The following is a 27,650-nucleotide window of genomic DNA, read 5'->3' on the forward strand; positions in this document are numbered from 1 at the left end:
TGGATTCGGGGGTGGGATCGATTTGGGTAAGGGGGTGATTTTGGGGGTGGCTTTTGGTCGGCAAAGTGGTTTTTGGTATTTAGGGGGTTTCAGTCGGCCAATTTCAGGGGTTTAGGGTGGTGGCCGGCCGGTTTTCGCTGGGGCGAGGGTACAGGTTAGGGTTTTACAGTGGTTGGGGTGGCTAGTGGGTGGTGGGCTCTTTTCTTATCTTTTTTTTTTTTTTTTTTTTTTACCTCTTTTTGTTTTTGTTTTTAACTTCTTTTATTTTGAGCAATTGTTGAGCGACACGTAGCTTTAAAAAAAATAAAAAAAAAATTTAACCTGATTAACAGGCTGTAGGTAAAAAGGTCTGTTAAAAGAATATGACATACAAAGGTGGGATTGCCTCGTAATAACCAAAAGGTGGGATTGTTATTGTCAGACCATGCAAAGGTGGGATTATTTATTTCCATTTTTCCTAAATATGCAAAGGTGTTAATAATATTTGGTGTAGTTGATAGAAATTCTACCGTATGATCTTAATATTAAAATTCAATTCTTACTAATTGTGGTTTGGGATGTGGGAATTTGGTCAATTTACCTTATCCTCCCCCAATTTAACTGGTTCGCATGCATACAATTGGAGTTACTAACAATAATATCATCATTATGTGCACTATGTAGTATTTACATATAATGACTATCATCACATGTAAAAAGTAATAATAAATTTAAAATTGGAACACTATAATAACTAGCTTGCTACTTTTTCTTGAGTCAATTATCTCAATGTCTCTTAATGACCTCCTTTTTATCCTTCTTTGTAAGGATGAAAGACTAATATACCTTACATACAAGAATTACAACGATCTACTTATATCGACTAATATACATTATATATTATGTTTGTTCAAATTTAGTTGTTATATTCTTAATTCAATTTTCTCTCTATTTTAAAATGACGACTAATTATCTAGGTAAGAAATATTATAGTAGGCAAAATTATTAGCATTACATAATCGTAATTGTATTGTTTCGGTTGAAAATAATAGGACCTTCGGCTGGTCCTTTTCGGTGGGAGAAGATTGATCTCGGTCCAAGTGATGACTAGGCCGAGGGTTTCCTGCACAGCAAACACATGTAAACTAGCCTCGGAGGTTGTGCCGAGGAAGGCCCCTCCGATGCTAAAGTCAGTACAGTGTTTTGAGAGAGAAAGCTATGCAAAAGAAGTAATGTTTGAGGCTTGAATTGAATATCTTCTTAATGAGACAATTGAAGGGTTTTATTCCTTGCCCAAATAGGTGAACTAGGCCGTGGACCAAAGTGGGCTTGCCACAGTGACTGGGCCTTAACTGACTTTGCCTTTGGATCGGAGAATTGAACCTTACTTTTGGGCTTTTGTAATTAAAACATTTGGACCGGCCCAATTGGATTGAATTGGACGAAAACATGTATAATTGGCCCAATTGGTACATAAAACTTAAGAGGAAGAAAGTGATACACTAACACAACAATCATTATCGATTGATCACGATTTCATTTTTTCAATACTCTCACATCTGAATTGAGTTAGGATCATATACGATTAAAATTTATCAAGTCAATGTTTTAAATAGGTCTATTTAAAAAAAAAAAAAAAAAAAAAAGGAGATTGCATTAAAGTCGGTGATGTAGGGTAGTTATGTCCAATTTCTTTCTAACCAAATTAGACGAAAGGTTGTGGATAAAAGATGTTCCTCCTAGATGATAAGCCTACGATTGCACAGCATAACATTTTGTTGATGAATGATATTTATGCCAACTATCCTTAATTCCCATGAAAGGGACTAATTAAGTAATAAGAGAGGAGCAGTGGCCCAAAAAATCAAAAATGAAAATTTTAACATTCAATACGACAAATGTACCAAGTTAACCAGTAAGAGAGGGAACTTTGAAGGAAAAGGGGTGTGAATTAAAAATTAAAAAAAAAAAAAAACACGTACCTAGCAAAGTAGCAAGAGTCCCTCAACTTCGAAATATAGAGGGACAACGTCAAAAGTAAACAAAGGTTTTCTTTGACAACAATTTTTGACAATATTGACCTTATAAAAAGTCGTATTTGACAAATTTTATTACTCCTTAGTTTTATTTAAAAATTGAAGGTACCTGTTGTAAAAAAAAAAAAAAAAAAAAAAAAAAAAAATGCGTAGTACCTATTTACAATAACCATAATTATAAGCATTTTTTTACCCATTTCTATTATTTATTTATTTATTTAAGGTCAATCGGGCACTAACCGAATGCTCTAATCACACAAAACTTAGGGTTTGTTCCGATATACTAAAAACAACTGAACTGAACTGAACTGAATAGAGTTGAAATAAATTGTTTATAAGAGAAGGAAATTAGGAACTAAACTGAACTGAAAATAAGCTGAATAGAATAGATCTTTAGCTGGTAATGCCCTAGAGGAGTAGGGGGGGAGGAGAGATTTGTTGCTGATGAGGATCGAACCTCGCACTTCGAGGATGTGAGGCGACCTCTTGTGTCACTGCACCAGGAGGTCTCCCACTCTTACCCATTTCTATTAGCCCACAATTGGATGGATTAATCCGGTACATGACAGGCCAAAACATTGAATATATGGGCCCCTTTTCAAACCCACAATTATCAAATCAAAATGAATCGAAGGATATTCATACATGCTCCAATTCTTCCACTTCAATTCTCCTACATGCTTTTTGATGTTAGCAATTTAGCATACATAGTATATAATCACTAGATTCTTAATAACCTTTTTTTTTTTTTTGGGCAAGTGGTACTCCGTAATGAATTAGTTTAGAATGATATGGTATACTACCTTCATTAACAATTATTTACAACATTTATCAAAAAAGGGTGCTAAGTATTATTTGCAACAAAATTATTTTTTTTCCTAATATAGTAACTATTTTCTGGTAAAATAACCAAAATACCCTCATTTAAAAATTATTAACACATAATACTACATATAATTACAACTTATTATAACCCTAATCTAACTTAATTATCTAACTTTTTCCCGAAAAATCCTGATTCATCTTCATCTCTCCACCATCTCTCTCCTCCATCTTCATTCCTCACTTCATCATCTTCTTCCTTCTTCATCTCTCATCTTCTTCTTCATTTCTCATCTTTCATTTGGTTCGTAGGTGGTTGTTGGTGGTTTGTGGGTGGGTTCGGTAGATCTGGTGGTTTTTGTTGTTTGTGGGTGGTTTTTCTGGTTCGTGGGTGGCTGTTGGTGGTTCGTGGATGGGTGTTGGTGGTTTGTGGGTGTTGGTGGTTCATTGGTGATTTTGGGCGGTTGTTGGGGGTAGTTTGTGGGTGGGTTTGGTTTTTGGGTTTCAGATCTGGTGGTTCTTGGGTGGATTTCGGTGGTTTGTGGGTGGGTTTTGGGTGGCATGGGTGGTGGTTTGTGGGTTCTGGCCTTCTGGGTTGCGTGGGTGGTGATTCTGGGTGGCGTGTGGTGGTGAATCTAGGCGGTTTCGTTTTATTGTAAATTTGTAATTGCTTTTATTTTTTATTTTATTTGATTAATAGTTTATTATATGTCCATAACTTTTAATAATTATGTTTAAGAAGTTTTGCCTAGGAGTTCGCGCTAACCTCCTTTGTTGTAAATAATTGTTAACGGAGGAAGTATAATATACATGGAGAAAATTTAATATTACCATCCAAAGAAAAGTCAGTCCAACCCATTGCTACATGTAATTCAATTTATTTTTTAATTATTACAAAGCATTACAATTTACAAACCTTGGTTATACGAAATTACGAAGTACTATTGTTTAAAAATAAAATAAAAAAAAGGTTATACGAAATACTACCCTTTTTATAAGTGGTATTTAGACTAGTTCTAGTGGTGAGACTCATTGAAGTTTTTTAGGAGAGAGGGTATTTATTATAAAGGATACCAATAAGTTGGTATTTAAACTTAGATACTCATTTTAAAAGAAAGTTGTTAAGTTTGGATACTCAACTTTGAGTCTCAATTGACAAAAAATGCGGGCCCTTATCAATTTTATTTTTTTTGGTTCATATGAGCCACTAGGGCGGGGATGAGAATCGATCCCAGGATCACCTAGAACCGGGAGGAAAGCTCTTACCAACTGAGCTATCCCTCACTCTTGGGCCCTTATCAATTTTATATTAGTTGATTATTTATTTAATTTTTAATGTTTCAAAAAGATAAATTTTTTTATTTTATTGGATGTAGTGGGCCATATTGAAAAATGGCATTAGTATACTTAAAAGAGTCTTACCATTGGGAAATTATATATCACATGAGTTACTAAATTAAGAAGTGGATTGAGTATCACCATTAGATGTGAAAAACAACTCATTTTATATTTTAATACTCTAAATTGAGTCTTACCATTGGAGATGATCCGAGTGGCAAAATGTCAACGGAAATTTATATCCTTTGGGGATGGAGTTCCATTCCATTATCACGAAACATGGAGTTTCCTTACAATCTTGCACAATTACATACGTAGTACATATTTGTAATCATTTATTCGTTCTTGTGCTTTATGACTGATTAGGGGATTTTTATCCACCAATCACCGTCTGACAAGTGGACCAGCCAGGTTCCGCCACGTGTCCTTCACGTAGGCCAATAGGAGCCTGCCACGTGTCAATCACAGATACGTCCTCTACGGACCAATCGAGACACGCCACGTGTCCACCCATGCCAAATGGGAAAACCGGCCAACAAGGCCCAATCCTGTTTAGAGGCCCAGTCAGCCCTAGGTTTACCCTAAACCTAGAGAGTGGCACGCTTCTCAAGACTATAAATACTTAATTAATCCTCATTAAAGGGGATTCGGCAATTAATTACTCTCACCTAGAGAAGTCTGAACACACTGATCACTCCTCCCCTAGAGGAACCAGATCTTCCCCCTTTAATTTCCGCACTTATTACTCCTCAAACAAGTACTAACTTGATCGTTGGAGGCGGAGCTCCCAGGAGTCTCCGTTATTTTGCAGGTACAGGCGTCCGGTTCCAGTCTCGGTGTTGTAACTCTCCCGCAGGACATCAGAAAACCCCGAAACATTTGGCGCCGTCTGTGGGGAGAGTACTTCTGAGATGGCATCCACGTCTGTACCGACTCCTGAAGAGAGGCGTCCCCTAGACGACCCTCAAGTTCAGTCGGACCATGATACCGAGAGTGAATTTGAAGTTGAAGCTCACACAGCTTCAGACGGTACCCTAAGGGCCCGACGTACCCGTCATACCGAAAGGAGGGAGCGGGAGCATCTTCAAACAGGAAGCGAGCCAGCAGGCGCACCGCCTGTTCGGCAACAGCCGACTGATGGGTCTGCTCCCATCACAAGGAACGAACTCATGACCTTCATGAGGGACTTCAAGGGAGAAATTCAAGAGTTGCTTAATAAGAAGCCTGTTCCGGCCAAGGAACAGTCGGCCAAGAAACCATCCACTTCACTGAAAAGGAAGCCAGTTCAAGGGCGGGAGGCGACTCCTCATCCTAAATCAAGGAAGCAGGAGCCGCCTGCTCTTGATTTCACAAAATTCCGTTTTCCTGCAGGAAGTAGGAAACCTGTTCGTCACATTCAGGCGGACGGGTCGAAGAAAACATACACAGACGCTCGTCTGCTGTTAGAACAGAAGAAGAGTGATCGACTGTCAGAGTCGGCCTCTACTTCAAATTTTCAAGAAAGTCTGCGAAATACCTCGATGAGGCATACCCAGTCGTGTCATGACAGTCAGTCAGGCGGCACCTCCCGTCGGTCAGGCTTTCATAGCGACCAGGCGGTACCAAACTTACCGTTTGTACCACAGCAACAGTATTTTATGCAGCCACCTCCGTTTGGTGGACACGCAGCTAAAAATGTCCAACCTTTGGACTGGCAGCTACGGTTTCTTAGACTTGGTGAACAGCCGTCGGCCTTCTCCAAGGAAATCACTGAAGCCGCTCAGCCGGCCAAAGTGAAAAATGTGTTAGTAGGCGCCTATGATGGCACTACTAACCCAGAAGATCATCTGATGGCATTCTCCAACCTAATGTACCTTCAAGGGTTGGATGATCCCACTTGGTGCAAGTGTTTTCCAGCGACCCTCAAAGGAATTGCACAACAATGGTTCGGCAACCTGCCGACTGGTTGTGTAAACAACTTCAGGACGCTTGCTTACTTGTTCACCTCCAACTTTTCCATGAACATCCCTGCGAAGAAAACGACCCTTGATTTGGGAACAATTCAGCAGGGCGAGAAGGAGGGGCTTCGTTCTTACATCAGGCGGTTTAACCTGATGAGAATACAAATTCAAGGGTTACCGGATGAGGTAGCTTATACGGACTTTTTCAGGGGTCTCAAAGACGGGTCGACCTTCAAATTTGATCTGGTTCGAAAGAGGGTGGCGACTCTTCAGGAGGCTTTGATTGAAGCAGAAGCCTATATACAGGCAACTGATCTTTGTAGTACAGTGAAACAGTCGGACGGGAAAAAGTTCGACAAAAAAGGACGACAGATACAGTCGTCAAACAAGGAAGAGAAGAGAAAAGAGGTCTGGGCGGCTGATTCCTCTAAACAGCCGGCCCAGAAAAAGAAAAAAGAATTCAAACCATACTTCCAAAGTATGCGTTTAACAAGGATAACCAGTTTATCCTAAAAGAAATCGAGGGACGGATCTCAATTGAGAAGCCGGTCCCCATGAAGGGTTCTGCAAACAACCGGAACCAAGATAAATTCTGTGCTTATCATGATGATGTTGGTCATCACACCAATGACTGCATCAGTCTCATGCGGTATCTGGACCGCCTGGCTGAGCAAGGTGATCTTGACACTTATGTCAAGAAATCTACGGGGAACACTTCCTCAAAAAAGCAGTCGGCCAAAAAGAATCAACAGGTCGACAGCTCTGATACAGATGATGCAGTCGTCTACACCATTGCAGGCGGCTTCTCAGGAGGCGGCCCCACTATTAGGGGCAACAAAAACAATATCAGGCGGTTAGATGTAAATTCCGTTCACCAAGAACAGCCCTCCAAATATTCATTTCCTGAGATTGTCATCACTGAAGAAGATCTAGGAGGGGTAAGGGGGCCGCATGACGACCCTATCGTTATTGAATGTAAAGTGGCCAACCAGAGAGTTGGCCGAATCCTTATAGATACTGGAAGCTCCTCAGATCTTATCAGTAGCAAATGTCTGTCAAAACTAAAATATCAGACTGATTGTATACATCCGGCCTCCCACCCTTTAGTAGGGTTTGGAGGAGGAGTCGTGACAGGCGGTATTTTAGGTCGTTACTAAGACACCTCTATCAAATGATATTTGTAGTCCTAAACATGCAACTAAAAGAGTATAGAGGCAAGTCAAGGGTCGAACACAGGGAAACGATTAAGCACCGCTATTTATCTCCTAATGTTAATCTAATTCGATCAAGAAGTATGGTGGGTAAAGTAATGACTAAGAGGGATAGAATAACAATTAAAACAAGCACTAGGGGGAAGGATCAAACATGCTATGAATTCAACGAAGGTAGGCATCGGAAAATAGGTTTACATGTAACCCAAGCAACTCATACAAGGCAATATCAAGAATACTCTCTAATCACCTATCGGGATTAAGAGCTTTCCTAGCTAGCATACACTCACACTATCGTCGTAAGGCATACAAGCTAAGGTCATGCAATAATCGATCACCTAATGACTATTCCTAAGTCGCACTATCGTCACGATTTAGTTTACGTCATTCAACCACAACATGCGTATGGCCATAAACATGGAGTGGCTAATAAGTATAAGCACAAGGAAGATTTAATCACAAATATTCCAAATTAACCTAGCCTAGCATACATCAAACTCAAAGCATATCTTCACCAAACCCCTAGCAACAAGAAACTACTCACTAGTCATAACTACAACTACAATCATACTAAGCAACATTATAACCAATGAAATAGTAAGAAAGACAAAGTTTTTATCAACTAAACTAACAAAGGTAGAAACTTTAATCATAAAAACAAGAGAAAAGAGAGAAATATATCAAAACCTTCATTGAAATCCAAATAAAGAGCCATACATCATTCAATCTCCAAGCTTGACCATACATCAATGTTGCAAAACTACTTCTTCAAAAACTAAGAGTAAAACTAATGTTGATAGACAATGAAAATTACACTAAAAACTATCAAGATTGTTCAATACAAAAGTGGCTAAAACAAAACCCTAGAAAAATTCCTTCCAAAAAAACTCTCCTCTAAGGTTCTATGCTAAAATAAATAATATCCCTATGATAGAATGTTGTCCCCCCCGTTAGCCGTTTTGCCTCCCTCTTTTAACTTGGGCTGAAATCGGGATTTGAATCAGCAGTAGACAGGCGCGCCCGCGCCCAACAATGGCGCGACCGCGCGTTAAATGATGGCGCGGCCGCTCCTCGAAATGCGCGCCCGCTCCAAAGTGGGTATTTAATGGTTGGTCCAGCTCATCAACGCGCCCGCGCTCAAGGGATGCGCGCCCGCGCTTACAGGTGGCGCGCCCGCTCCTCTGGTGGCGCGCCCGCGCCATTTTTCTGGTCTGGATTTCTTCCCGTTTAGCCCTTGTTCCTTCCATCTCCGAATCAACGGCATACACCTGCAATCATGGAACAGGAAGGCAAGGCGTAATACAACGAAAGAGGAGGGGAGTATAAACTACCTAAACCACATGAATACACATTACGCGCCACAAAGGTAGAATACTCGAAATGGGCGGATCATAGCAAAAACATATTGAAATGGACCGAATTATTACTAAAACTACTAGAAAAGACTATCCTAAGAGCGACATAAATGTCACTCATCAAATTCCCCCAAGCTAAACCTTTGCTCGTCCTCGAGCAAAGCTAAAGGCAAAGAAGATTGAGAAACGATTATCCAAACACAAGCAAAATAGAAAAAAAAAAAAAAAAAAAAAATCAACTACAAACAAGCATAGATGGATGGCAATCTTTCTAAGCACTAAGAGTAAGCACGTTTTTGGATGCCAATGGTTGATTGAAAGATAAGTTATGCTAAGCATAGAGAACTCTAACATGCTCCACTCCACCCGCATTCCATACATTCTTACCGCGTTCCCTCATCTGGATTCAAATCCACCCTTCAAGGTAGCATCTCATGACTCCACGAAGGAGCCGGAACAAATGAAACAAGGGTGACCCGACATCTTACCAAGTCATGCTCTCTCCATATGCTTGAAATCTAGCTCCCTCCACCGACTAGTGACTCAACCAATCCAAGTCGAAAGGACTTTAAAAGGGGTTGTAATGTAGGCTAGGAGGTAAAGGTGAGAAAAAAAAAAAACATGAAAATTTGGTGGTAAATCCTAATTGTGAAGCAAAGAATGGCGCCAATTCTCGAAAACAACGTAGAATATCACCAATTTCCAAACAAAAATACGTCTCCCCCAAGCTTTTTCAACTCAATCTCACAAAACTATAAATGAAATGCGTAGAATCTCTCCCCCAAGCTTGAATTGAGCATTGTCCTCAATGCGCAAATTAGGGAGGACACTACATCAAAATCTGTTTGCAAATTGGCAAATTTTTTTTTTTTTTTTTTTTTTTTTTTTTTTTTTTTTTTTGGTTTTTTTTTTTTTTTTGTAGCTCAAGCTTTTGTCAACCTTTATTAATTTGTCCGTGCCTTTTATAACTATGGACGGCTTTTTCTTTGAATTCACATTTGCTTTTATTAAACACCAAAAATATCGAAAACGACCTTACTTTCCATACCAAACCATCATCGTCCAACTTATCAAACCAAAATCACAACAAACTTTCTTGGCTCAAACTTCACAATTCTACGGAGGAAAAATGAACTAGAAGGGTTATAGGGTTTGTAATATGCTACAAACAAGGAGGTGTAGGCTCAACATGGCTAGCAAGGGGGATATGCAAATGAAATTACAAGGAAGCAACAAAAGAAAAGCTAAACCCAGAAAAGCAAAATAGTCACCGAAGAAAATGCCTTTGTCCTCCCTAGATATAGTTCGGTCGCGATCTCGGGTAGCTAGACAACAAGTTCTCGATCTAAGCATGCCTTGGTAAGGATCCTATGCCGCTCATACAATAAGTGTTGGAGGCTTGAACATTAAAACTGACATCGGGTTACAAAAACTACCTTTAGGGCTTCAAATCCCCCAATGGGGCAACACCTTCTTACCACAAACAAGTGAATTTGGGTTCGGTGGGCCTTACGAGTTCTAGCACAACTACCTTAGCATAGACATATTTTAGAGTCAACCAATGGCAATCCAAGAACGCGGAAACTCTTAATCCTTAGGAATAAAGACATTCAAGAACGCAAGTCTATTAAGTTAATCTACCCTTGACAAAATTTCTAGATCTCCTACAAAATCAACATTACCTCAAAAATCATCGAACCATATATACATACCTGCACTGGTCAATCGCCATGTCGGCGAACACCAGTAATCATCATCATCATCATCGACAGGAAAAACGGGGGGCGGACTCACCGGTATCCATCAAACCGAGAGAAGCGTCCCCAAAACAGCATCATCATCAAAACCACATCGAAACTCATCAACAATATTAGTGAACAGGGGCAAAATTAACCAAAGAAAACAGTCATGTAACTTAGCAGAATCAGCAGCATGAAGGTACAGGGAAAACAATGAAAGAACGGCAGGCGAGCAAGTAAGAATCCCAGCCAAGTCACTCCCTACCAAGAGTATATCTCCTACTCATCAAAATGAGCGTACAAAAGCAGGGGAGAGAGATGTACTCAAGGACGCAGCCTACTGGCCACTAGAGCTGGGCTCACTAGGTGAGCCAAACCGACGTGGCGGCTCGTCATAAGTGAAGCCACTAGGGGGGCCGAAAAGGCCCCAACCACCGTCAAAGCCCGGCGGCCAACCGTAGTGACCTCTGTAAAGATCCTCTTGCCAACTAGGCAAAGGATCAGAGGGAGCGTCCTCGGACTGGGAATACAGAGGGGCGGGGTGATCAGGATGCACATAGGGGTAAGCAGGGTCCCCTCTAAAGTCACACCCGCCGGGCACACGATAATCGTACTGCCCGTCCTCTGGGAAGCTGCGGAGCTCCCTACTAGGCTCGGAAGGACCTTGCCAGTAGGGGTAAGTGGGGAGATTGTTCCCCCCCCAAGAAGGAACAGGGCCGTGCTGAGGCGGCCAATTGGGGTAGTTCACGGGGGGAGCAATCTCTCCTCGATCCACAGCTGAGTCATAGAGGGCCTGCTGCTGCAGATGGTGGCCTTGCTGTGACTCATAAATTGCTTGCAACTGACTAGCTATATCAGATAGCTGAAATGTACCTGTACCTGCGGGTTGCTGGGTAACCGGCTGCTGCTGCTGCTGCTGCTCCTCCTGAACCTCCTCCTCATGACCTATCCCTACCTCATCGTCCCCATCAACATCGGGCACTCGCCCGCTATCTCTCAAAACTCTCCACACATTAGAGGACTGACGCGTGAGGGAGGTGAAGTGAGGCTTAGGGAGGAAACAATGGTGGGCTCCTCTAACTAGCCACCGAAAAGCATTGGGGTTTGCCGTGGGGGTAATAAAATCAGAGCGGCGAAGCTGGTCCAAGTCAAGGTAAATATCCCCACTACTACCTACGGCCGTGCATAGAGGTAGAAGGTCAGTGTAACCTAATTTGGTGGCCAACCTAGTGACCATCGCCCCGCAATGTATCTCCCCTGGCTTTTTCCCTTTTGCTATGGCTTGGCAAGTTTGCATGAAGAGGAAACCCAAATTCAACCTCCGTGCATGCTCTTCCTTTGTGGCTATCCATAGGCAAAGGACCTCTTCCTTAGTCAGTTTTCCTAGGTCCTGTTTAGAAATGATAGAATACCCTAGTAAACGGTGTAGGATCCTAAGGGCAGGGTGCCAAATCTCACTGGCTATGGAAGTCCGGGTGTAAAACTCATTTTTACCTGAAATGGAACGCCACCAAGCGTACTCACTATACTCCCTAAAGCTCTCATAAAGAGGGTAGTGAATGTCGGCATCAGGGTGAAAGTCGAGGGCTCGGTTGAACTCTGCCAATGACATGGTGTGGGGGTTGTTGAAGAGTTGGAAAGAAATTCGAAAGTCGTTATTTTCTAGACTATCCACTTGAAAAGACGAGAAAAACTCTAATGTGGGTTCTTGGTAGGTCATGAATGAGGAGTTTATAAATGACCCTAGTCGAAGGTTGTCAAAAAGAATCCACAGATCATCATTTATACCGAGTTTTATCATGTCTCCACGATGGTAGTGCCTAGAAGGTCGCAACTTACGTTTTTTCATTTCGGAGTAAATGGAGGAGTGGCTTTTGTTTAAGAATTTTAGGGTGGGTAAGGCATTGGGTTGGTCTGACTCTGGGTTTTGGGACGATTGTCCCGATTTTGCAGTTTTTCTCTTCTTACCAATCCTTAGACTCATGACTGCCCGCCTCTTTTTTTTTCTGTTTTCACTCCTTTTCAAAGCCAACTCCGGCTATTTCCACCCTTAACCTCCACAAAACTACAATGTACCTGTTCACAAGCAATAATAATCCAACCAACGCAACGAATATAGCCTAAGATAATAACCAACAACAACAATTTCAAAAAAATCCAGCAGTAATTTCAACAATAATCAACCAAATTTCGCTAATAACCTAAGATAATCAAAGTCCTTGCTTAAAAATTAATCAAAAGAGAATAATTAACGAAGGAAATTGAATACCTTTACCCTTATGCGAAAAATTGCTGTTTTGGTGTCGATTTGGTGAGGGTTTTGAGTAGTAAGGAGTTCGATGCGGTTGGTGTTGAGGATGACTAATTGCTTTCTTTGATGATGAACAAACGGAGAAGATGAATGATTGAAGCTTGAGGATGATTGATTTATGAGAATGATTGATTTAAGAGGATGGAAGAAGATGATCTTGAGTATGGTGGTGAGGAGCGGCCGCGAAGGGAGAGAAAGGCAATGAGGGGTTTGAGTTATGTTTGTGAGGGTTTAAGGGAAATTGCGGGAACAAAAGACGAAACCGTATTTTTTTTTTTTTTGATACCCAGAAAGGCGCGCCCGCGCCCTACGGAGGCGCGCCCGCGCCTCAGTGAAAACGCGGCCCGCTCCTAAATCGCGATAAAATCGCTCCAACTCCCTGGAAATCAGACCAAGCTATTGTCGCGCCCGCGCTCTGCATAAGCGCGCCCGCGCCACTTTGGTATCGCGGGCCGCTCACAAATCGCGACAAAATCGCTCCTATTCTCTGGAATTGGATGAGTATTAAGACCAAAGAGCTGGCGCGCCCGCCTCTAAAACAGGCGCGGCCGCGCCTACTTTATGACGCGAGCCGCTCCTCAATCGCGCCTGGTTCCATCGCGGGCGCGCCTTTTACATGAATGTAATTGGTGAAGGATAATTAGGTCGTTGGACTAACTACCCTCAACCAAACAATATTTATAAACCTACACCTACACTAAACAAGTTTAGTGGTAAGTAGAGGGTCGAACCACGGAGACGACATAAACACTATCAACACCACCACCAATTAAGCTAGGTCAAAGAGATAGGATGGATAGAACAATAAACAAAATGAGATTAATATTAAGTTAAACTAACACCAAGGGAGAGGGTCAAACATGACAATGATCTTCAATAAAGTTAGGCAATGGAAATGAGTTTACATGCAAACCAAATATCTCATATAAGGCAATACCAACAATACCATCTAACCACCTATCGGGGTCAAAGGCTTTCCCAACTTAACACATGCTCATACTATCGTCATAAGCTGTGAAAGTTAAGGTTTTTGCATAGAATCGATCACCTAATGGATATCCCTAAGTTACATTATCGTCATAACTTAGTTCAATCCACCCAATTACAACACATGATTGGCCATTCACATGGAGTAATTAGTAAAACATGGTTACAAGGTATATTTAATCACATATAACCAACATTTGTCTAGCCTAATACATTCAAGATTCACCACATGCTATCACCAATCCCTTAGTAAAGGGAATTACTCACTAATCATGAACAACTAACACAAAACCCAGCAAGAAGAACAAAGAGAAGCAATTAAACTAAACAACTACTCTAATCAAGCAAGAAATTAAGAAAGAACAATAAATGAGATAGAGTTTAGAATGCTCATTGAAGTATTGAAAAGGAATCCAAAACAATGTCACTTTGCATCTTCATCTTCTTCAATCCACCATTGAAGCTCTTCACTTTCTCTCTCTAAAATACCCTAAATTACTCTTAATCTACATTACAAAGTATAAAAACAAAGATTAAAACTAAATCTAAGCCTAATTTATGTGAAGATTAATGGAGAGATGTTAGGGTTTAACCCCTCAAAGAGGAGAGAGAAAACCCCCAAAGAAACCCACAATCCCAAAACTTTTTTTAAAGAGGAGAGGAAGAAGCGTTTAAAAGACCCGTAGCTGCTCGTGCGCGCCCGCGATATTTGCCTGCGCGCCCGCGCACTGGGATTGGCCTGACAGCGACATTCATTTTCAAACGGCCATAACTTCTGTTCTAGGAGGCTTCTGTGGGCGTGCGACCTACCGTTGGAAAGCTCTTTAAGTCTAGTTTCCAATGCAACTTGAATCACCTCAATCCAATTTGTAGATCGAAAGTTATGGCTAAAAGAGTGAACAAAGGTTAGTTTGGGAGTTCAGGCCCTTGAGCGCCCGCACCTATCTTAGGAGCGCCCGCGCCTATGTTAGGAGCGCCCGCGCCTAAGCCGCGCCCAAATCGCGCCTACATTCTGCCTCCAATATTTTCGACCCCAATGTTAGGCACGCCCGCGCTGGGTTTGGCGCGCCCGCGCCATTCTGAAAGCGCGACCCGCGCTGTTCGCATGGCCTTGCTTGCTTGCTCCTTAACTTCCTTTGTAGCTCTTCAAATGAACTCCAATTCTCCAAGCTCTTCATTCTCTCAAAATCAACTCCAAAAGCCTACAAAACACGAGGAAAAGCACACAAACATAATAAAGAGATAAACGGAGCAAAAGGGGTACAAACAAGGGACAAACGAAGAAAAATACCGCGATTAGAGGATCTAAATAGTGGCATAAATGCCACTTATCAAGTCGTCCACCCTGTAGGACGAGTAGATCTACCCATCCGCCTGGGTGAAAAAGGGGAAGGCCGACACATGGTAGTCCGGTTCCTGGTGGTAGAAGAACTCTCGGCCTACAACATGATTCTGGGACGACCAACCCTGAATAATTCCAAGGCTGTAATAATCCCATCTCTTATGTTGCTCAAGTTTGAGAGGGACAATGGAACAGTCGGCTCCCTAAGGGGAGATCAGAGGATGGCACGAGAGTGCTATCTCTCGGATGTCAAGCCCACTGTTATGGCCGCTGGGTCCAGTGGAGGAAAGATTGACAATGTCAAGGACAATGCGCCTGATCAAGAAGCAGGCGGCAAGAAAAGAAAGGCATCCCAGATGGGGGCCGCAAGAAAAGATAAAAAATAGCAATCATTGGCAGAGGAGCGGTCGGATGAATTCCGCCCTCAGCCGGCTGGTGAGCATACGGACCTGATCCTAGATGTCTCCCGTCCTGACAGAACAGTCAAAGTTGGGACGACTGCTCTAGGGGTCCTAGGTGATGTCTTTCACAATCTGTTGAAAGAATACAAGGACATCTTTGCATTCGAAGTCCATGAAATGCCAGGCATTAGTCCTGAGCTGGCGGTACATAAACTGGCTGTGGATCCAAAAAAGAAGCCGGTAAGGCAGAAGAAGCGGAACCATGGCGAAGAAAGAAGTCAGGCGGCAGCCGCCGAAGTTAAAAAATTACTTGATGCAGGGTTCATTCGGCAATGTTACTTCCCAGACTGGGTTGCAAATGTGGTGCTTGTTAAAAAGCCGAATGACACTTGGCGAATGTGTGTAGACTACATAGACTTAAACAAGGCGTGCCCCAAAGACAGTTACCCTCTGCCTAAAATTGATAGCCTGGTCGACTCAACAGCCGGCCATGCTTTGATGAGCTTTATGGACGCCTACTCTGGTTTCCATCAAATTCCTTTATGGAAGAAAGATCAGGAGAAGACGGCCTTCGTCACTGATCAGGGGTTATACTGTTACACGGTCATGCCGTTTGGTCTTAAGAATGCCCCGGCTACCTTCCAGCGAATGATAAACACTGTGTTCTTTGATCAGATTGGGAGAAACGTCGAGGCATACATTGATGATATGATTGTCAAGACTAAACTTCAGAAAGATCATCTGTCGGACCTCCGAGAAACTTTCGCCACACTCAGGCGACACCATGTCATGCTCAATCCCAAGAAATGTGTATTTGGAGTTGAGTCTGGGAAATTTCTCGGATTCCTTATCAATCAGAGAGGAATAGAGGCGAACCCTGAGAAGGTGCAGGCGGTCATTGACATGCAGTCGCCTCGTACCATCCGAGAGGTTCAGAAGTTAACAGGTTGTCTGGCGGCCTTAGGAAGATTTCTAAGCCGATCAGACGACAAATGCCTATACTTTTTCCAGGCAATCAAGAAAAAGGCGAGGTTTGAATGGGGGACGGATGCTGAGGCCGCCTTCCAGAAATTGAAAATTCACTTGCATTCCTTGCCGAGGCTGGTCAGCCCTTTGCCCAAAGAAGTACTCTACATGTACCTGGCCGTCTCTGATCATGCGTTAAGCGCTGTTCTCCTTGCTGAGAGAGACGGCTGTCAGCTCCCGGTCTACTTTGTCAGTCACGTACTGAAAAATGCCGAGTTGAGGTATCCCCTAGTGGAAAAATTTGGTCTTGCACTCTTCATGGCTGTTAAAAAATTGAAGCCCTACTTTTTGGCACATGCAGTCGTCGTGTATACAGACCAACCTATCAAGCGGCCACTGACCATCATGGAGTCGTCAGGCCGAATGATCAAATGGGCCATAGAAATACAGAGCCTCGAAGTTACATTTGAGCCTAGAAAAGCAGTGAAGGGGCAAGCCTTTGCTGATTTTATTGTAGAGATGACTCGTCCTCCTGACTCTCAAGTTCCAGACCAAGTCTGGAAGGTATATGTGGACGGAAGCTCTACTTCAAATGGTTGTGGAGCAGGCGTCATATGTCAGTCGCCAGAGGGCGACAGGTACGAGTATGCTTTACGCTTCAGTTTTCAGGCTTCAAACAATGAGGCAGAATATGAAGCTTTACTAGCCGGAATCCGCATGTGCAAGGCGGCAGGGGCAAGAAAAATAGACGCCTGTTCCGATTCACAATTAATAGTGAGTCAGTACAATGGCGAATATGAAGCGACCCATCCGGCCATGATCAAGTATTTACAGGCGGTCCGACAAGCAGTCGGCTCCCTTGAGGATTTCCATCTGATCCAAGTGCCGAGATCAGAAAACAACCAGGCGGATGCACTGTCAAAATTAGCATCATCCGCCTCCTCTGATACTCCTCGAACTGTTTTTTGGGAAGTAATGGAGAAGAGAAGCATCGAGGAAAACCCTATTGGAATCCTAGACAGAAGCTCAACCTGGATGGATCCAATCAGGGCATATCTGACAAACGGTACCCTGCCGGATGATCATCAACAGGCGGCAGTGCTGAAAAGACGAGCCACCAATTTTGAAATTATAAAGGGAGAACTTCACAAAAGGGGGTACCTACAACCCTTCTTAAAGTGCGTTACTCCAGAAAAGGGGCGAGAGATACTAGACGATCTCCACTCTGGTTACTGTGCTTCACATATAGGTGGAAGGACGCTTGCTCAAAGGGCAAGGCGGCAGGGCTACTTTTGGCCTACTTTGGAAGCAGATGCAATGGAGATGGTGAAAAAATGTGACAGGTGCCAAAGGTTTGGCAAACTAATTCACCGTCCGGCTACTGACCTCACTACCATTCACAGCCCACTACCGTTTGCTAAGTGGGGCATGGACATTCTGGGTCCATATACGCCTGCTACAGGCGGCAGGAGGTACATACTTGTTGCCGTTGACTACTTCACTAAATGGGTAGAGGCGGAGGCTGTAAAGGGAATCAAGACGAAAGATGTAATTTCATTCATTTGGAAAAATGTCATCACTCGGTTCGGGGTTCCCATGTCTATGGTTTTTGATAATGGTCCCCAATTTGAGACGCCTGTTCTCAAAAGCTGGTTGGGTGACCAAGGAATTGCAAACTACTTTGCATCTGTCGGCCGACCACAAGCAAACGGCCAGGTGGAAGCCTTTAATAAAATCATCTCAGACGGACTGAAGAAAAAGATTGAACGAGCAGGCGGCCTATGGGCGGATGAACTATCACATGTTCTCTGGGCTATTAGGACGACTGAAAAAGGGGCGACTGGAGAAACTCCATTCCTCCTAACTTATGGTGCGGAAGCTGTTCTTCCAATAGAACACTACGAGCCGACTCTTCGAGTAATGCTATATGACGAAGAGGCAAACTGGGAAGCCATGCGCCTGACGTTAGACTCACTCCCTGAAAAGAGAGGCAATGCTGTCTTACGCCATGAGATTTACCGCCTGAGAATGACTCGATCATACAACAGAAAAGTGCACAGGCGTCCACTCAAGGTGGGGGACTTTGTACTTAGAAAAATGGAAGCTGTTGGTAGGGCTAACGAGTCTGGCAAGCTAACTCCCAACTGGGAAGGCCCCTACCGAATATATGAAGAGGTTAGAGACGGTACCTACCGTCTGGAAACACCAGACGGCCAGCCGTTACCTCGAACTTGGAATGTAGATAATCTTAAGAAATATTTCTTTTGAATGATGTAAAGTAAAGAGCTACTTAATAAAAGTTTGCACTTACTTTTCAATTTTGTATTAAGAGGGGCATGCCAACTGACTAACAGTCGGCTACTCTCCATGTTTATATTCATTTTTAAGAGGGGCATGCCAACTGACAAACAGTTGGCTACTCTCCATGTTTATATTCATTTTTAAGAGGGGCATGCCAACTGACAAACAGTCGGCCACTCTCTATGTTTAATTTAAGAGGGGCACGCCGCTAGACGGCTACCCTCACATAATATAGTTCACCAAGAACTATCAAAAAACATGATCAGACCAGGCGTCAAGCCAACTGATCAAAATGTAAAAATTCAATTCGACCTGTCCCAACATTATAGCAGGCGTCCGACGGCATCCATCCGGATGAAATTCGTCGCAGAGAGCAGCTCCCTTTTGGGTGGAACATTGTTCTATAAACTAATCACACGGCACCTATACGACTGTCCCCAAGGGCAACCACGTAGCCGTTTTTGAGACAAGGATAACTTTATCACTAACCAAACTAGTGGTAACAGTTGACATCTGAGTCGGATTACCGCCTGTATTACTTGGGATAAATGCAGGGGGTACCTCTTGAGTTAATAGCCAACAAACATTGGCGAATCAAAAGGTTCAGCCGGCCTCCGCCGCCTGGTACCTTTACTACTCAAGCAGGAGTGACGGCGACTGAGTAACACCAAAGTTAACTCAGTCACTCTCTCAAACTTAGTATGGAGCCTAAAAGGTATGAGTCGTCCGCCTGTTTTTAGCAAACAGGGGCTCTCAACCACTACTCCTGCTAGGTTAACAACTTTTGAGTTAATAGCCAACAAACATTGGCGAATCAAGGGGTCCAGCCGGCATCTGCCGCCTGGTACCTCTACTACTCAATCTAGAATGAGGACGACTGAGTAACACCAACGTTAACTCATAGTCACTCTCCCAAACTTGGTATGGAACCTAAAAAGTTTGAATAGACCACCTGTTTTTTGGCAAACAAGGACATTCAAACTACTATTCCTACTAGGTTTCCCTTCGAGTTAATAGCCAACAAACATTGGCGAATAAAGGGGAACAAACGGTACCCACCGCTTGATACCTCTACTACTCAATCACTCGGCGACTAGGACCGCCTGCCTAAAGGTAATCCAGTCACAGACTGCCTACAAGTCTAAGTAAGAAAACCCTTTGGTTAATTTTACTAATAACAGGACCGCCTGCCTAAAGGTAATCCAATCTTTTAAACGGGAACAATACCGATTGAATAAATGGCCGACTGATCGCCCAGCTTGGAAACAGACAACCAGTCGTCCAGGGGCATAGGCGGACCATCCGTACCTGTCTACAATCGGCCATGCAAAACAGTCGATATAGTGTACAATTCAATATCAAATATTCAACACTTAGACAAATTTGAAGCAAAAATGGCATTAAAGAAGAATAAAATATTCAAAACCCCGGCCCTCTGGCCGGGTAAATACAAGCAAACGGCACGCAGGCCGTGGAAAGAATACATAAAGCTTAAGAAGGGGGCAGTTCAGTATTAGCAGCTGCCGCCTGGTCAGCACTCTTCTTGCTGGACTCGGCTTCAGCTGCATCCTTTTTCGATGCCTTGCCCCCAAGTGGCACAAGCGCCACTATCGGCTGCTCATCCTCAACCAAGGCCTCCTCCAACGCCTCGTCCTCAGCAGCCGCCAGGATCTCTTGATTATATATTTCAGAACACTGGCGGTACATTTTTTCCCACGAGGCAAAGTCGGCACTGGGGAAGAGGCGGCTCCAGGTCATGCGCTGGATCTGGGAAGAGTCTTCAATCATCTCTCGGACGAGCTCTCTCTTCTCTTGCTCAGCCTTCTCCGAGAGCTCTTTAGTTAGACTCTTCTCCTGGGTCACCAGGCGTTCCTTTACATTAGCCAAGGATTTCTCCATGGCATCGTATGAGAGTATCTTTTGGCGGAGAGGTTTAAGCTCGGCCTTGAGATTGGAGACGGTCGCCTCCAGCTCGCTGTTCCTCTTCTGGGCCGCCTCTAACTGAGCCCGGAGAGCGGCGGCAGCCTGCGCCTGATAATAAAGAATATCAATTGTCAGAACTTCATTTTGGGCAATTTGAAACATTGCCTTATCACAGTCAGAGGCGGCCATAGCTTTTGCAGCCTTTACCTCTTTGTTCTTCCGGTCAAGCGGCTTGCGAAGGCCGTTCACTCGGAGCAGGGCCTAAGTAAAAAGGGGAACAGGCGTCAGTTTCCAAACAAAAAGAAAACAGGCGTCCTGGAATTCAAATACTCAAAAATATGCCAAGTATACCTCAGCAAGGACCCCTGCAATCCCATCAAGGTCAAGGGTGCCGACACCCCTGACCGCCTCCCTTTCAGATGGAGGAACTGCTTTGATCATGGACTTGGCTACCTCTACCAAGTCAGGCTCCTGAGGGCCGGCTGCATCAAGCGTAAAAAAGCAATTTAGACCTACTCAAGAAGGAAGCAAGTGTAAAAGTTTTTACAATTGTCCATACTTCTAGGCGGCCCCGCCGGAGTTTTAGAAGAAGTGGCCGGCTGCTTCTCAGCCGCCACTGTTTTCCTGGAAGACCCAGGAGAGCTTGCAACAGTCGTCCTCCGGGCCTTGGGGTCCGGCTGTTGCGAGGAAGAAGCTCTTGGAGTGCCCGACTGAAAAAAAAAAAAAAAAAAGAGTTAGTATATGCATAAGACAACAACTCCTAAAAGAGGAAGAGTTTCGAGGCCTACCAAGGGTGCCCCCTTGTTGGGGGAGTCGGTACAAGACTGTTGCATGAGAGAGGCCCGCAACATGGCCGCCGCAGTCTTGGATGCTGTTATTTTACTCATGGCGTCAGCTGCAAAAAATAAACAGCAAAGTTAGTAAAAATCCCAAGTAAACAAGGCGTGAAAAAACAGAGTATTTGTCAGGCCGGCTACCTCTAGAGCACCGACTGCTGAGGCCACAGGCGGCCAAAAAGTACTCGTCATAGAGCCACTTGAAGCTCGGGACGCAGTTTAGGGGTACTTGCTCTCGTACCCCTGAAGTAGAGTTCACCCTAGTCTCTACTTTGAAGAGTCCTTTGTCTAGGATCTCTTTTTTAGCCTTTGGGGGAACAGGCGGCATGCTGCGGCCGCCTGCGAGAAGAGGCGGATCCCTATTCCACTTGTTAAAGCGTTTGTTCAGCTCCGTGTCTGAACCCTCGATGATAAGGAAGGTATTCCGCCAATCCTTCCATTTGTTCGCCTTACCTCTCGTCATGAGGTAGCCCCTATGGCTTGTTAATTGATACCAGCCGGTGCCGCCCGACTTAGGGGTCCGGCTGAGATAGTTCATGTGGGCGAAAGCCTCAAAGCTTGGCTCCACCCCGTACATTTCGCACCCGGCCACATAGCCGAGTACGTTTACCCAAGAGTTGGGGGCTAACTGCCATAACCCCAAATCATACCCATCTAAAATCCGCTGAACAGCCGGATGTAATGGGAAGCGCAGTCCAGCTTTGATGGCCGCCTCATAGCAGCCAAAGCAGCCGCCATCATAGCTGGTACCAGCCGGCCAGACGACAGTGTCTTCTGGATCCGGCACGAACAGTAAAAATCCGGGGCCCATTCTGTGGTTAGCTATAAAGCTCTCCACTTTGTCTTGCATGGCTGCGATCCGGCCCCGGGGTACCGTGCAGTAGTAGGGGGTGTTTTCCTCTCTGTAAGAGGCGGACGGCTCCGCCCAATTGCCCCCCTTCTCAACTGCATGAGAAAGCCTCGCCTCTTGTAGGCGGCTGTTTATTTCTTCTGAGCCTGGAGAAGCGTGGCCAGAAGAGCTGGACTCGGACTCGTCCTCTGACGAGTCCGAAGAGGACGACTCCTCCCCTCTCCCAGAGGGGCCCGCCTCCTCTCCCTTAGAAGGAGCAGGAGAAAAGTTGGACATATCAACGGTAAAATGGGAAGGGACCACCTTGACCCCTCCCTCAGAACTGTCGGCTTGGCAGCCGCCTTGTTTCCCTTCTACATCTGGCGCCTGGTCAGATGTTTCACTAATGGGCACCCTTTGGGAGGATCCGTCCGAGTTTGAGATCCTAGCAGTCTTCTTTGTTCTGGCCATCACGTTCTGCATAGACACAGATACAGTCGGACTTTGTATAAAGGGCAAAGATGGGTCCAGAAAAGGGCAGGCGGCACTCCTAGTCCTAGATTCAGCCGTCCCCGGTGACCGGCTGATCACTAACTTAGGTCGTGTCGTGTGCTTCCATGGTGCCATTTCAAAAAATAATAATAAGAAAAAAATTAAGAATAAGAGAACCGACGGTTACCTGAACGAGTGACGACTGATGAAATTCTGAAATCCTTTGCAAACGGCTTGTCAGAGCAGGCGGTAGGCAACAAAAGTCCAAAGTGTCAGAGCAAGTTCAGGGGTCCGAATGTTCTCTCGCAAAGTTCTCAAATGTGAAAAATGACCGAAGTCAGCACTTCCTTATATAGGCAAAGTGAGAAGGCGAAGGGTCGCTTCCAAATTCAAAATTTGGGCGGGAAAATCTCTCGGCCATTTGCAAGGTGACACCTGTAGCAGGCCGTCGCCTGTCACCATGCGGCACCTGTCACAGGTGACACGTGACCAGTCACGTGCCACCTGTGAGGGGCAAATGATTAGGGGATTTTTATCCACCAATCACCGTCTGACAAGTGGACCAGCCAGGTTCCGCCACGTGTCCTTCACGTAGGCCAATAGGAGCCTGCCACGTGTCAATCACAGATACGTCCTCTATGGACCAATCGAGACACGCCACGTGTCCACCCATGCCAAATGGGAAAACCGGCCAACAAGGCCCAATCCTGTTTAGAGGCCCAGTCAGCCTAGGTTTACCCTAAACCTAGAGAGTGGCACGCTTCTCAAGACTATAAATACTTAATTAATCCTCATTAAAGGGGATTCGGCAATTAATTACTCTCACCTAGAGAAGTCTGAACACACTGATCACTCCTCCCCTAGAGGAACCAGATCTTCCCCCTTTAATTTCCGCACTTATTACTCCTCAAACAAGTACTAACTTGATCGTTGGAGGCGGAGCTCCCAGGAGTCTCCGTTATTTTGCAGGTACAGGCGTCCGGTTCCAGTCTCGGTGTTGTAACTCTCCCGCAGGACATCAGAAAACCCCGAAACAATGACCATTTACCAACAAGCTTTACAAAAATAAAAATAGTGTAGTAGCATGACAAATTCCTAGTTTATAAACGTGATATAGATTAAAAAGGGAATCAAAAGATTTTTGTAAACTTAACCTTTTCTGAAATCTAAAATATGCCATATCACCCCTGATAAATTAGGCATCTCTTATCACATTCTACTTAAGTCATTCCTCTATTTTATATTAATTGTAACACTAGGGTGTTCACAAAATTTAAGAAAATTTATAAGGTGGGATCCAAAAGAGGATTTTTTATAAAATAAAGTATTGTTGGTAGGAGAGATAAATAATAAAAAAAAGTAGTATAAGTGAGGTTGGTAGGAAAGAGAAATAATAAAATATTTGTGAAAGTGAGGTTAGTGGGAGAGAAATATTATAAAATAATGGTGGGTCTTTTCTAAATATAGAAGTGTTGCAATTAATATGAAACGGATGTAAAAGAAAATTGTTGCGATTAATATGAAACGAAGGGAGTACTTTGTATATGTCAAGAGATTGAACAAATAGTGTCAACGTGAATCTTTTGCCACTTATTACTTCCTTTTATTATACTCGTATGTTCTTAGGATGTGTTCAATTTACCTGATTGCCAATCATCTAAACTAATATGATCTTATTGGTAATTATTAAAACTTATTCTGTATTAAAACTTATTTTAGCTGTAACTTCAACTTAGATAACCTTTATATACCCATATAAGAATTTATGAGACTTGAAATAAGTAAAAATGATGTGAACAAAATAAGGCCTTAACGTTATTTATTATTGTTTATGGAACTTGTCGATTCGGGTCAACTGGTCGAGTTTGGGTTAGAATTCTATTCATGCTAAAAAACTATCCCAAATAGTATAAAGCATAATGTCATTAGTTCATTACAAAATACGAAGTATAATCAATGGGTCAAATTGGGTGGATTTTAAATCGGGTCATATTCGATTCTCTCTCTCAGTAACTTCGAGTTTGAATTCATATCGTGTCGGGTCATGATGAAATGAGTTATTGCCTTAGTGGATACTGGATACGGTCAAATTTTTTCCCACTGTTTACTAGCCCACAATTAGATGGACTTAGCCACACAATTGAGTTAATGGACCATTCCGAAACTCAAATTCCTCAAAATCCAAACATCAATTCGTCTCCTTCTTCCCCTTCACTTCTTCTTCTTCCTCTGTTTGTCACTCTAGTAAAATCCTTCAAGCTTCAATGCTCTTTGCATTAACCAGAAGATTAAGAGCAATAAACCCATCAATCAAAACACCCACTTTCAATTTCACTTTCTCTCTCCTCCATTCAACCCTCTCTCACTCTCTCTCCTTTGACCTTGACCAAACCCTTAAACCTCTCACTAAACCCCAACTCAAAACCCTGCTCTTCTCTCACTACAACAATGGCAAATTCTCCAATCTCCTCCAAAACATCGTCGCTTTACCCTCTGTTCTCTTCACAGCTTCCCATAATCTCACTCACCCAACTCGCTCATTTCAACTCACTCTTGACTCGGTTTCGACTCGGTTCGACCTCTATCAACTCGCTCGAGAACTTTCTAGCAATGAATTTGATGTGGGATCTTGCTGTTTCAAATTGGGTTCTTCTCAAAGTAAAGGTAAATCTCTTGTTTTGCCCAATTTAAAGCTTAAAGTTGTGATTGAAGCTTTGAGAATGGTGCTTGATTTAATCTATGATGGTGGGTTTCCCACCTTTGTTTATGGGGGTAGAGAGGGTTTAGGCCGGCATACCGCGATTCGATACATGAAAAACTCGGTTGAAAACCCTAATTGGTGGTTTACTGTTGCATTTGATAGAGTTGTTTTTGATTCTAGGCATGTTAATAGGTTGTGTTCTGTGTTAGGGGATAGAATTGATGATGTGAGATTGATTGGATTGATTGAGAAGTTGTTTGAGACCGAGGCGGCGAAAATTGAATTGGGTGGGTTTGAATTAGGGAAAGGATTGCCTCAAGAATGTGGGTTGTGTGGGGTTTTGATTAATGTTTACTTGAATGGTTTTGATAAGAAGGTTCAGAAGATTCGGCTTCGGATGAATGAGCAGAACCCTAAGTTTGATGATGAGGTGAGTGATGGTGTTGTGTATAAGCCTTTGAAGGTGTATGCTGTTAGGTATTTGGATGAGGTGTTGTTGATCACTTCCGGGTCGAAGGTGGTGGCTATGGATTTGTTGAATTGGGTTGTTAAGCATTTGGAAGGGGAGTTGGAGTTGAAGGTGGATAAATTGAGGACTGTTATTCATAGTGCTGTTTCAGAGAAAATTGATTTTTTGGGGATGGAGTTTCGGGCTGTTACACCTTCTGTCCTTCGGCCTCCTCTCTCTGAGAAGGCCAAGAGGGCACGGTTGAAGTTTCGTAGGCAGAAGGAAGTTAGGTTGATGGAGATGAAAAATGCAAGGGAAAGGAATAGGAGAATGTTGGGGATGAAGATATTTAGCCATGTATTTGATAAGTTGAAGAATAGTAATAACAGGTTTAAGTTTGATTACCAGATTGAGAATGAAGTAAGAGAAATTTTTAGCTCTTGGGCGGATGAAGTAGTGCAGGAATTCTTGGAGTCAGTGGAAGAGAGATGGAGTTGGCATCGAGAGCTTACTGCTGGTGATTTTCTTTCGTTAAAAAGAATTAGAGATCAGCTGCCACAAGAGCTTGTTGATGCCTATGATAAGTTTCAAAAGGAAGTTGACAAGCATTTGAATCCTGTGAAGGCTAGGAAGGCATTAGAGGAAGAAAAAAGGAAAGAGGAAGAGGAAGAGGAGAGGAAATACAGTGAGAGGACAGTCAAGGATTTGACAAAACTCTGCATGAAAATCACGGCACCCATTGAGCTGGTTAGAAAGGCAGTCAGGCTTGCAGGATTTACCAATGATATGGGTCGTCCTAGGCCGATCAGCTTGCTGGCTGCCCTTGAAGATGCTGATATCATAAAGTGGTATGCAGGGGTAGGAAGAAGATGGCTCGAGTACTTTTGCTGCTGTCGTAACTTTGAAATGGTGAAAACAGTTGTATCCTATCATTTGAGATTCTCCTGTCTCTTGACACTAGCAGAAAAACACGATGCTACAAAAGCTGAAACCGTTAGGCATTTTTCGAAGGATTTGAAAGTTTCAGATTTGGATGGAAATGAGGAAATGTACTTTCCCTCTGAAAGGGATGTAAAAAGAACAGGAGATGGTCATCTTTCAGATCCAAAACCTGTTGATAGTGCTCTAACCTTGAATCTCATCAGATTAGCATATGATGCGCCATCTATTACGTGTGCTGCTCATTTTTGTGAATGTAATGATACAATTACTTACCGAGTTTTGCTACTGCAAAATCGCACAAACATTAATCCAGGGGACCAAAAGAAATGGGTTCCAGGAATGGCTGCTATCCATGACAGTTTGGACAGGAGGTGTTTTGCTCTATGTGCTTATCATGTTAGTGATCTATACTTGGGTAAGATAACTCTACAAGATATTGACTGCACTTCTTTTGTTGAAGTTGATTAATTAATCATTCTGGTCCGGCTTTGCTCTTCTCTTGATCTCCTACTGTCGTTACACTTACAGTAGACATTGATAGATTGGTACGGATAGTGATTTGTACAAGGTACATTAATTTCATTGAGTGAATATACGAGCATAAATTTCCTTGCTTTCTTATAAGTTGATCAGCCACTAAATCACTTATTCCTAAAAGAACTCCAACTAACCAACATCAATCTAATTCACCTAAAAAATAGCTAATCACTCGAGTCATTTACTGAACAAAATGCCAGTAATTTTAGCAGTT

The 27,650-nt window shown here is 43.3% G+C and overlaps 1 protein-coding gene across 1 annotated transcript; it reads left to right on the top strand.

Annotated features, from left to right (window-relative positions):
• Nucleotides 1-24,900: 24,900 nt before the first annotated feature.
• On the top strand, nucleotides 24,901-27,402 carry LOC110707391 (nuclear intron maturase 3, mitochondrial-like). The gene has a single exon (XM_021885424.1). It carries the CDS (start codon nucleotides 25,073-25,075, stop codon nucleotides 27,365-27,367), a length of 2,295 nt encoding a protein of 764 aa, XP_021741116.1. The 5' UTR covers nucleotides 24,901-25,072; the 3' UTR covers nucleotides 27,368-27,402.
• Nucleotides 27,403-27,650: the final 248 nt, after the last annotated feature.

This window comes from Chenopodium quinoa, unplaced genomic scaffold (genome assembly GCF_001683475.1).
Source record: "Chenopodium quinoa cultivar QQ74 unplaced genomic scaffold, ASM168347v1, whole genome shotgun sequence".
NCBI lineage: Eukaryota > Viridiplantae > Streptophyta > Magnoliopsida > Caryophyllales > Amaranthaceae > Chenopodium > Chenopodium quinoa.